Source organism: Siphateles boraxobius, unplaced genomic scaffold, assembly GCF_051911475.1.
Source record: "Siphateles boraxobius isolate OS27281-9 unplaced genomic scaffold, OSU_SipBor_1 8, whole genome shotgun sequence".
NCBI classification, from domain to species: domain Eukaryota; kingdom Metazoa; phylum Chordata; class Actinopteri; order Cypriniformes; family Leuciscidae; genus Siphateles; species Siphateles boraxobius.
In genome coordinates, this window is record NW_027509208.1 from 18,268,787 (window position 1) to 18,280,172 (window position 11,386).

An 11,386-nucleotide genomic window follows, 5' to 3' on the forward strand; every position below is an offset into this window, starting at 1 on the left:
CTGGCACTTTAAGCTGAACGCCAGTGTATAGTCTTGATGACACGTGAGATTTAAAAAGGAAACATACACCTGGATTTCGTAACACACTTAAATATGTAACAAAGTACACCAGTACGAAAGGTGATACGAGAATACAAGGCGATCTAAAAAAGGAAAGAAGCAAACAGACATAGTGTGTGGAACTGGTTTTATTGGCAAGCTGCCATCTTCTATGTTTGGTCTGGGTTGTGCTGCCCAAACAAGTTTCTATCAAGTACAAGAACACAGATGAATTCCTCTGTTGTAAGTACCTCTGGACATCCCCTACTGCCTGCATCATCTGTGGTGATCAGAAAGAGGATCAGGATGCTTCAGTCTGGTCATGACCTTTAATTTACAATAAAAGCCCTCATCTGACCTTTGTGCACTTCAAATTATCAAAGATTTGTAGAAATAGAAATCCAACAGAAATTCCAATTAAACTGACAGTAAATATTGAATAATCCATCCCACATCTCAAGTGACTATTTACCATCTATTAACATTATTTTGTATAATTACTTAGGCTCGTTATAAAAACACTGAAGTATAAATTGATATATTGGATTTAAATAAAAAATATTAAATAATCATTTAAATATATATATATATATATATATATATATATATATATATATATATATATATATATATATATATGATTTAATAGATAATAGATTTGTATATTGCCAAAGCATTAACGTCTATATTTTGTAATCAGTGACGCGCGCAATGTCATGCACGAGCACTTGATCTGTCGCAACAAAGTGAAACGTGCCAGAGACTATCGATAAGTCCTGGTGGTCACGAAAAACGTGTCTTGTGAATGTTATGTAGGTCTACTATTGTTCAGTCTTTTTTATTATATTTATGCTATTCCTACATCAAACCGTAGAATCTGAGTCATATTGTTGAAGGAAACAATTACAGATAGGTTACTGGACAAAAGCATACCAACAAATGTCCATCTCAACATCAAATCCATATAAATGTGTTAATAGGCTACATCTTTACATGAGTGTAAGACTGGTGTGAATTGAGTTAAAATATCTCAACCTAGCATGAACCCTTCTTAAAAGTAGGCTACTTAACAACTGTCATGTTGAACTCGATTAGTTCGCGGTTGTGGTTTCAACAGTGACGTTTAACGTGTGTGTGTGTGTGTGTGTGTGTGTGTGTGTGTGTGTGTGTGTGTGTGTGTGTGTGTGTGTGTGTGTGTGTGTGTGTGTGTGTGTGTGTGTGTGTGTGTGTGTGTGTGTGTGTGTGTGTGTGTGTGTGTGCATGTGTAGTTTTGAGAGGATCCCTAGGGACGGTGGACCTTGTGGCACGCTGTCACTCCACGAGAAGACACGCCCCTTTTCAAACCATTGGCTGACGGACGGAGCAAACGCACTTTGCCACAAAACAGCAGACAATTGCCCTGTTTCTTCGCGCCACACAAGAGTGTATCTTACTCACATATATAAACAATTCATATTTATTCGTCAGATAAAGCTGTGTTTAACAGTTCACATGTCATGTTATTACGGACGCTGAGTCTTATGAGACGTACGGATGAAATTGCCCAACTCTCAAAAAACTCTTCATACACACTCATAGCCTACTGCCTCTTCTTAATTTTTCACGTCACGACTTCTCAGTTTAAGAAGAAGTTATAAAAGTAACACATTATACATTACTCGGCGTCTTTGTATCCCGCCACTGCCACAGTCTAAAACAGCTAAGCGGGTAACCAGATATTCAAAAACAATACGTAATCCCACAATGCACCGCTCCTTCGCCTTACAGCATTACCTCATCCCATCAGCCACCGCGAGAAGAAGAATCTTCTGGGTGGTCGTCTAGGCAACGCGCCTTATCTGAAACTGCATTCCGCCCAGTCAAGCGCCTCCAGCCAATAAGAGGCCGCGCGCATGACATCATCGCTATTTTTAGTGGGGCAGCGGTAGCAGATAAGGTTTGCCTCCACGCTAGAGAAGCTCAGAGTATACAGTTCTCGCCACGGTGAAACATCTAGGCAACACACACTTGAACTAACATAAACAAGAACACTTTTGGGCTCCGCGCTGTTTAAACACCGGCATCTCAGAACAGCGCGGCGGAGGAAGAGCTTCTATCCGCGAGGCGAAGAAGAACAGCTCGGGACACTGAGCGATAACTTTACGCAGTAAGTTTCTCGCGGGACGGGGAGTTTGCGGAGCGAGCTCTAAACTTTGCGACTCTTCTCGCTTTTGTCTCCGAGGACTCTCGCTGAACTTCTGACAGACTGTTTTTAAACGAAAAAGTTTCGTTTTCTCTTCTATGTCTACCAAAATGGAAACTACTTTCTACGATGACTCTGTAAACAGCGCTTTCTCTCAGCATGACAGCACCGCTTTTGGATACAACCACAAGGCTCTGAAACACAACATGACGCTGAATCTGACCGACCCGTCCGGGAACCTGAAGCCCCACCTGAGGGCAAAAGCCAACGAGATCCTCACCTCGCCCGACGTGGGGCTGCTCAAACTGGCCTCGCCGGAGTTGGAGAGACTCATCATCCAGTCCAGCAACGGCCTGATCACTACAACGCCGACTCCGACCCAGTTTCTGTGTCCCAAGAACGTGACCGACGAGCAGGAGGGCTTCGCGGAGGGCTTCGTGAGGGCGCTGGCCGAGCTGCATCACCAGCACATGCCCAGCGTCACCTCGGCTCCCCAAACGACCATCAACAACAGCATGGCACCCGTGGCATCCATAGCAGGTGGCGCGGTGTACAGCTCGTCAATGCGCCCCGATCCGCCGGTGTACGCGGACCTGAACACTTTTAACCCCGCCACCAACTCCGCGATGAGCTTCACGAGCGCGCCGCCGCCGCTCAGCGTCAACGCGCCGCTTCCCGTCCAGCACCCGCGGCTCCAGGCGCTGAAAGAGGAGCCCCAGACGGTGCCGGAGATGCCCGGCGAGACCCCGCCTCTCTCCCCCATCGACATGGAGAGCCAGGAGCGGATTAAAGCCGAGAGGAAGCGCATGAGGAACCGAATCGCCGCATCCAAATGCCGGAAGAGGAAACTGGAGAGGATCTCCCGGCTGGAGGACAAAGTCAAGAACCTGAAGTCGCAGAACTCCGAGCTCGCGTCCACCGCCAACATGCTGCGCGATCAAGTGGCCCAACTCAAGCAGAAAGTCATGAACCACGTCAACAGCGGCTGCCAGCTTATGTTGACGCAGCAGCTGCAGACCTTCTGAGAAGAACATGAGGACATTTGAGTTCACTTACATGGACGCGAGGGACAAACTGCGATGCGGCGCGACTGCTGGCGTTAGCCCGCTGGGACCGGGAGCGTCCGGCCGGCCGCGTGCCGTAAAAGGATGTTCTGACTGGACTTTAGAGGAGGGCTAAACTTCTCCAACTCGGTCCGACAGAGACAGCGACAGAGAGCATGAGACTCACTCTGTTACATGTTTTACTTTCTGACGAGAAAAGAGACTTATCCTTGTTCACTTCGAGCAGGTTGTGCATGGACCTGTCGCTTCAGAGGAGCGCTCAGTATTATAGGAGTAAAACAGGGGACACGAGTAGGGATATTCATGTCTGGCTCACCAAGCAAGAAGTTCTGTCCGCTAAACTCTTGCCTAAAAAGCCGCCTGACTTCTGAGTTACACATTGTACCTTTGTCTTCTTAAACTGAATGGAATTGACTTTTTTCTTTGAGTTAGTCCAACTTCAGCAGTTTCTCTTTTTTTCTGAAAAAAAGTTCATTAATGGGGTTTCACTCATTGTTATTTGTAAATAAGATCAACCAGGAGTACTTAAGTTTACCATTTGTAAGTAAAGTATACAATATAATTTTTTTATGTTTGTTTTCTGAGCACATCAGAAACGAAACAATATTTATGAACTGTAATAAAGTATGTGAAACGAAAAACAATGTCTCTGTTTCTCGTGTGTGTGTGCGTGTGTGTGTGTGTGTGTGTGTGTGTGTGTGTGTGTGGGTGGGTGGAGAACAATGGAGCTGATGATGTCCAAAAGTTCTGTCAAAAACTACAATAATTTAACCCATAATAGTCATTCAACGGCCTAATAAATATGATAACATGCATTCTGAACTGATTAAAATGTGAAATGAAAACCTCTTGAACAATTAAAGCTTGTTTTTAGGACTTAAATTATCAAAAGATTGAAGCAGCAATCATCATTTAAAACCTGTTTGTCAGGTGCAATAACGCAGCAATTAACAAATCATCTTCAAAAAATGCAGTAGGGCCTACTAAATTGTTCAAACGAAGTATGCATGCCTTTAATCACATTATTGTGTCAACCTAAAACACAAAAGTTCTCAATGGTTCAATCATGATTATGCAGTGTTCAGAAGCACACATCTTTGCACCAGCAGAGGGCGCCATCGGCCTACACTTCATCAATCTGAAGCCGCCACTTGTTTCTTTTGTGATTCCAGTTTCTTGGAGTCTGATCAGACTGTTAACTTCGGCGTGACAAACGCCAATATAAGACACACATCTTCTTTAAATAATTATACTATACATGGAATAATGCTTAGAATGTTTCTCACCGTTATATTTGTTTTTGTGGGGAGTTTTATTTATTTATTAGGCCTATGTACAGTATGTCATCATACACAAACGAGGAAAGTAAAAAAAAAAAAATCTCATTCGTATTCAGGTCGCCAACACAGATTAATATTTAGCATCTTTCAGATCCTCTTATTTCACCCCCCAAACTTGGCAAACGATGACATCATACCGGAAAACCGGGACCTACCTATCCATATAAGGCAAGCGCGCGGTCGGAAGATCTACGTCATCTGAACTAGTGGGTGTGTATTACGGGAAGAGGAACTCCTCAGACTTAATCTCCAAAAGACTGACAGACCTTTAGTGCACTATTTTGGAAAACGTGGATTGATCATTGACCCGGCGCATTATCAAATTGAAGCAAAGTGAAGCAAGGACTTTACTAAAATACACGAAACATATTCTATTACCAACAAAATATGAGTAGAATCTCTGAAAAGTGGCCTTTCTATAGTAGGCTATTAACAGTAGGCTAGCCTACAAAGATATAACGCACGCAGCCTATTGTGTGGTCATATGCATACTGATTTGAAGTTCAACAAACCTAAAAGTATATTAGTCATCCATGATATAATAAATTAGTTTAGCATAAACTAATCATCATAACAATAAATTAGTTTATGCTTGATTTTAAAAACAAGATTTTTTTTGTCCTCGTACCATTTTTATTATTTTTTTTTTTAAAGGTGCTCAAAGCGATGTCACGCGTTTTTTAGGTGTTTAAAAAAACACGGTCTCTGCAGACACCCCAGGCTCCACAAACGGCAACAAAAACAAACTGGGCTTACCCGCACCATGAAACATAACAAACTGTTCCAGCCAATAACCGATAAGAAGGGTTTGGGGGGTTAGTGCGCGGATGAGGAGGAGGGAGGGTCTAGCTAGCCTTCGTTTTGTTTGACAATACTTTAAACGTCAACAAGAAGTGATGTCACCCGACATCGCTTAGAGCACCTTTAAATTGTCAGTCAATTAGCCTGTTAGCATGTGTGGTAAAAGTGTCATGACATTTATAAATATGACAGTTCAGAAATGTTATGGAAATAATACTTCAAAAGAATATAGGCTACTTAACTGCAAACTGATTGTAACATTTTCCGACACTTAATCGTTTGTTAGAGACAATTAATGAAAATGTATTATAGTTTAAATTTATATTAAATGCACTAAACGTTTAGAGTTATTTTCTTGACCGACTTTATATGTAATTCAGAGTTACTTCTATTGTCTTTGAAATATGGAAAGTTTACTGCCGAATATAGCCACTGACAAGCATTTATGGACTAAAATATACTTTAATATAATTTCTATTGATACCTGTATGTCTTGTATTTAAGTAATTACAGAGTTATGAAGTTGCAATTTTGTACATTTAAAATAGGCCTATATGAACCTTCAAATGTAATATTGAATAACACACTACAGTTAAAATTATAATAAAGTATTCGTACAATGTTAGTCAACACAAAATAAGTTTACTTTAAAATGTGACAAAATAATATTAAAGCAAAAATTAAAAAGTGAACTTAAAGGGATTTTTTCTCACCCACACGTTATTCCTGTTGAACATAAAAAGAGATTTTGAAGAATGTGTGTAACCAAACAGTTGATGGACCCCATTGACTTCCATAGTTTCATTTTCTCATTCCTACTATTGAAAGTTAATGGAGTCCATCAACTGTTTCTCCATCAACATTCTCCAAAATATCTGCTTTTATGTTCAACGGGAGAAAGAAACTGTTTGGAACAACATGTTGTTGTGAGAAAATGGACAGCATGTTTTTTTTTTTTTTTTTTTGGGTGATCTGTCCCTTTAAGTGTGAAAATGCACTCTCTTTAAGTAAAGTGTCCTTTATTTCATTAATTTGAAGTACACATTTAAAAAAATCAAGCACTCTTCTTTTTAGGGTAATATCTGATTCAGGATCAAACTGCAAGGGCACTGTAAACTCAAATACAATAGACAATTCATGTCATGGTTACAGTATCCACGCAAGTATTTCTTGTAATAGAGAAATAGACCATATGCACTTTATCAAAAATGTTAAAACGTTATCAAAATAGGTTAGCAATGTGCCTTTTTTACTTCATGGTTATATTAACACTTTCTTTCAGAAAGTTACAAAACCTAATGCTGATTTTTACTATTGTTTACTTTGTATTGTTGCTAAGAGACTACTTTTTTTCTCAGTGATAAAGACGTCGAAAATCTGGTTCTTTCAGGTGCAGGTTTTCTTTTGTCATGTCCACACATATTAGTTTACAAAAGCTCACTGCTTTCCTTCAGAGCGCTGAACCATCAAGAGGCTGACATGGGTTCAACCAGCTTTACCAATCCCTATGCGATCGAAGTCATTCGCATGAAGAAAAGCGAGCTGGTCCGTGGCATTTCAAATACAGAGGATTTGCTGGATCTCCTCATTGCAAACGGAGTTCTTCAACCCGACAGCCGAGCCATGATGTCCAGCATCACTGCGCAACAGGAAAAGAACTCCAGGATGTTAAACGTCTTGATAGCGAGAGGAGAACGTGCCTGCCGGATCTTTTTCTACCCTTGTCTGAAAAGAGCGGAGCCTGACCTTTACCAGCACATGAGGACTTACGTGGGTGGGGTTAATGAGGGCATTAAAGACGCACGGAGACAGCTGATTGGATATCTGCTGGAGAAAGACAAACAAGGTGTCGTCAAATACTCAAAATCAAAGAAACCAAATCCTGAAATAATTCAGCCGAAGTCTATACGGAACGAGGCTACGTCTTCAATAGAACAAAATGATGGTGATCATGATGCCATCCTCAGAGCCATATGCTCAGGTGATCTCCATCTCCTCCAGGAGCTTATCAAAGGATTGGATGTCAATAGTTCTCGCTCCTCCTCTGACACTCTGCTACATCTCGCTGCTGAATATGGGAAGGAGGCCGTTGTGTATTTTCTGCTCAGACAGGGGGCGAAACTGAACCTAAAGGACACGGCGGGCCGTACTGCCCTGCACAGAGCTTCAGAGCGGGGCCATTCTGCTGTTGCTCTGGCCCTTGTGAAGGCCGGGGCCGACCTCCATGCTACCGACCACACTTCAAAGACACCTTTGCACCTGGCTGCTCAAAATCAACATGAGAGTACGGTCAAAACTCTCGTGCTCGAAGAGAAGAAAAGCCTCAAGAATCAGACAACTGTTCTGCACATGGCGGCCATTGAGGACGAGGCAAAACTGGCAGAGGTTCTTCTGAGAAACGGCGCTTTAGTAGATACCCGAGATGGTCAAAGGAAGACGGCTCTCTATCACGCCGTTCGCCACGGAAATGAGAAAACCGCCGCTGTGCTGTTGAAGGCCGGAGCCCAAGTGGACTCTGTGATCGTGGATGCTGCCTTTGAGCTGAACAGAAAGTCTCTGTTGTCTCTGTTTTTGCGGTATGTCCAGATGTCCATGTCTCAGAATGAGATGAACTCGGCTCTTTTTAAAGCGGTACGGAGGAATTTGGATGGGGTCGTGGCTGCGCTCATTGATCATGGTGCAGATGTTAATAGTTTTAATGAGCTTGGATACACACCTGTGCTTCTAGCCGCGGAGCTGGGGAATGTGGAGGCCTTGAAAGTGCTGGTCTCAAAAAAGGCCAGACTGGATGAGAGACTGCCAAACCAGATCTCTGCTCTTCACCTGGCCATCCAAAGTGGCAGTATGCAAATTGCCCAGGTAAATGGTTTAGCCTTTAAATGAAATTGTAATTAATTTTATTAAAAATATTTATATACACACACATATATATGTATATCATGCTTTATCAGGGGTTTTCAACCTGGAGTCCACAAGGGGATGCCATGCATTGAGAGGACAAAAAAATATATAATTTTAGGGGCTGTCAAAGTTAACTTATTAATTAAATATTTGAATGCAATATTTATTATCTTAAATGTTTTATATTAATTTTATATGTATATCATTTCATTCTGCTTTTTAAAGACTGGTCAGAAATCAAGAAACTAATTATGATCAGTCCTAGTAATTTACATGTAATCTGGATTATGTAGCTAAATAGATAAAAACAAACGAAGTACTTGTAATTAGATTATATTACATTTCAAAATACTCATAATCGGACTACACTTACTTTTTGATTGATTACTTGATTACATGTTATGCTCACAATGGAAGTAAATTATTCATTGATTCCACTTTCATTCCATTATATTCTAAATTTGCCTTTCTATAAAAGTCAACTGAGTATATACGTTCAGAAGGTCTTTGAATTGCACAAACAGACCAGTAATCCCAGTACTGTTAATGGTTAAGTTTAGGGTCCTATTCTCACTATTAACTTGTTGCTTATTAGCTTGCATATTACTAGGATATTGGCTGTTTATTAGTACTTATAATCACATAATAATGCCTTATTCTGCATGACTATATTCTACATCCATTAATCCTCAATACCTAAACTATCTTACTCACAATTAATAAACAGTAATTAGGAGTTTGAGGCAAAAATCATAGCTCATTATAGTGAGAAATTGGAGCCTAACCTAAAGTGTGACCAATGTAATATATTTTTTTTTCTCTTTTTATTTTCATATCAATATATGGTACAAGATTATCTTATTCAAATCAATGTGATGAACGAGTTAGGTCAAAAGTAAACTAAAAAGTATTCAAAGTCAGAATACATTACCTAAAATTTGTAATCTATACCTTACTAACTTTTTTGTTTTTGTCATGTAATTTGGAATCAGTCACTGACTACAATGTAATCTAGCACCAATTATGATAATTTTATTCTACTCACAGTCCTAGTTTTAAAATAAGAAATACATCATTAATAAAATCTCTAAATCCTCTATTTTAAATCATTAACATGTTAAAGTGTCATCACTTACTCGCCCTTAAGTTGTTCCAAACCTGTATGAGTTTCTTTCTTCTGTTGAACATAAAAGAATGTTGGTAACCAGACAGTTCATGGTAGCCATTGACTTCAATAGAGACAAAAAACATAGAGGTCAATGGCTAACATCAACTGTCTGGTTACCAACACTCTTTAAAATATCTTCTCTTGTGTTCAGCAGAACACAAATCCGAAATTTAATAATCTACAGCAATAATCAAAGCTGCTCTTTGGGTCACTAAAGTACATTATAAGATATTTAATAAATCTGAAATCTTGTTCTAATCCAGATACTGTTGGATAAAGGCACAGACCCCAACATCAGTGGCCCTAAAGATCAGACCCCTCTCCATCTAAGTGCATTACATAACCAGCCAGCGTTGATGGCGCTGTTGTTGCGTGTGGGGGCTCAGATTAACTCTATCTCCCAGGATGGACTCACTCCCCTGCACCTCGCGAGCCAGAGCGGTCACACTGAAGCGGTCGCCCAGCTGCTGGAGGCCAAGGCTGACCTCCATGTCAAAGACAAACAGGGGAGAACAGCCCTGCATTGGGCAGCAGCACAAGGGGAGGCGGGCATCATACAGCTACTGCTCGCTGCTGGGGCCGATCCCAACGCCTCTGAAAAAGAGAAAAAGTCCCCACTGCACCTGGCTGCCATGCAGGGACACACCAAGGCAGTTTCAGCGCTGCTGGCCGGTAAAGCCAAAGTCGGAGCTAAGGACATGGATGGCTGCTCCCCACTGCATTACGCAGCTCGAAGCGGGAAGGAAAGAGCAGCTGGGGTTCTTCTCGCAGCTGGTAAGAACATGAATGTGGATGATAAGAACGTGTGGAGAAGGACTCCTCTGCATTTAGCGGCAGAACATGGCCATGAGCTGCTGGTGGGCCTTCTGCTAGAGAACGGTGCCAAGATCAACTCCCTGGATAACAATAAAGACACAGCACTGCACTGCGCTTGTCGTGACGGGCATGTGGAAACAGTACAGAGACTAATAAACTGGACAAATGGAGAACGGGCCAACCTTCAGGCAACTAATAAAGTGAAGAAAACGGCCCTGCAGGTGGCAGTGTTAGAAGACACACCGGCACACCAGAACATAACTACCCTGCTCAAGAAGAAGATGTTCCTTGTGAAATAATCATAATAATCATAAGAAGAAGAAGAAGAAAACTGCATCATCTTAAATATGTTTGGCAGAAATGTTTGCTAAGCTGTTTTATGAATCAGTGACTCTCACTTCAACCAGCCAGCAGCTTTCACTCTTTTTGCATCATCAGACTAATTTGACAAACATTGCATTTAAGTACAACAAAGACTGTCATAATTAGCTATATGTAGCCTATACTCTAACGCTTAAAGTCAGCATGAAACAGAAGGCATCTTCCCCATTTTGGTGTAGTATAGTAAATCCAAGTGAAATGGCATCTTGAACAATAATTTTTATTTTCATTTGATTGTGTCTATCGGGAGTTGATTGGTTGTGGTTTGCTATTGCTGTGATGTCATCTGAGTGACAGGTTGTCCCACTCTCATGTCAGTAAACACATCATCAGAGAAAAGAAGAGAGCCAAAAGAGGAAGGGAGATATTTTGATTAAAGATTACGAGGGGAAGTGCGTTAAAAAAATAATGATGTGCATGGATAAATATTTTTTTTAATTTATACTGCAATATTCCATAAAAAAAAGTGTCCACTTTAATTTTATGGTGACTATAATGTTGTAGGCCTATAGGCTATTTAATAAAGCAATCCACAGTTTCGTCAATAGGTGTCACTCAAATCATGCACTTGGGAACCTTCACATGTAAAAACACTTACAGTACGCAGTAAAAAAAAAACGTTTTAAGGTTATATCATGCAATGTTCAGAGGGATAAGATCAATGCCCACATTTAGATAAGAGCCATTTTCTTTC

General features: G+C 40.9%; 2 protein-coding genes and 1 long non-coding RNA gene across 3 annotated transcripts in view; all 3 read left to right on the plus strand.

Moving 5' to 3' along the window:
* Positions 1-11,386, plus strand: part of LOC143729317 (uncharacterized) — a 591,772-nt gene that overhangs the window by 178,408 nt on the left and 401,978 nt on the right. The gene's annotated exons all lie outside the window — the stretch shown is intronic.
* On the plus strand, positions 1,949-3,926 carry jun (Jun proto-oncogene, AP-1 transcription factor subunit). The gene has a single exon (XM_077220865.1). The coding sequence runs from the start codon at positions 2,320-2,322 to the stop codon at positions 3,244-3,246; it is 927 nt and encodes a 308-aa protein (XP_077076980.1). The 5' UTR covers positions 1,949-2,319; the 3' UTR covers positions 3,247-3,926.
* caiap (CARD- and ANK-containing Inflammasome Adaptor Protein) lies at positions 6,803-11,232 on the plus strand. The gene is made up of 2 exons (XM_077220866.1): positions 6,803-8,285; positions 9,759-11,232. The coding sequence occupies exons 1-2, from the start codon at positions 6,906-6,908 to the stop codon at positions 10,608-10,610; spliced, it is 2,232 nt and encodes a 743-aa protein (XP_077076981.1). The 5' UTR covers positions 6,803-6,905; the 3' UTR covers positions 10,611-11,232.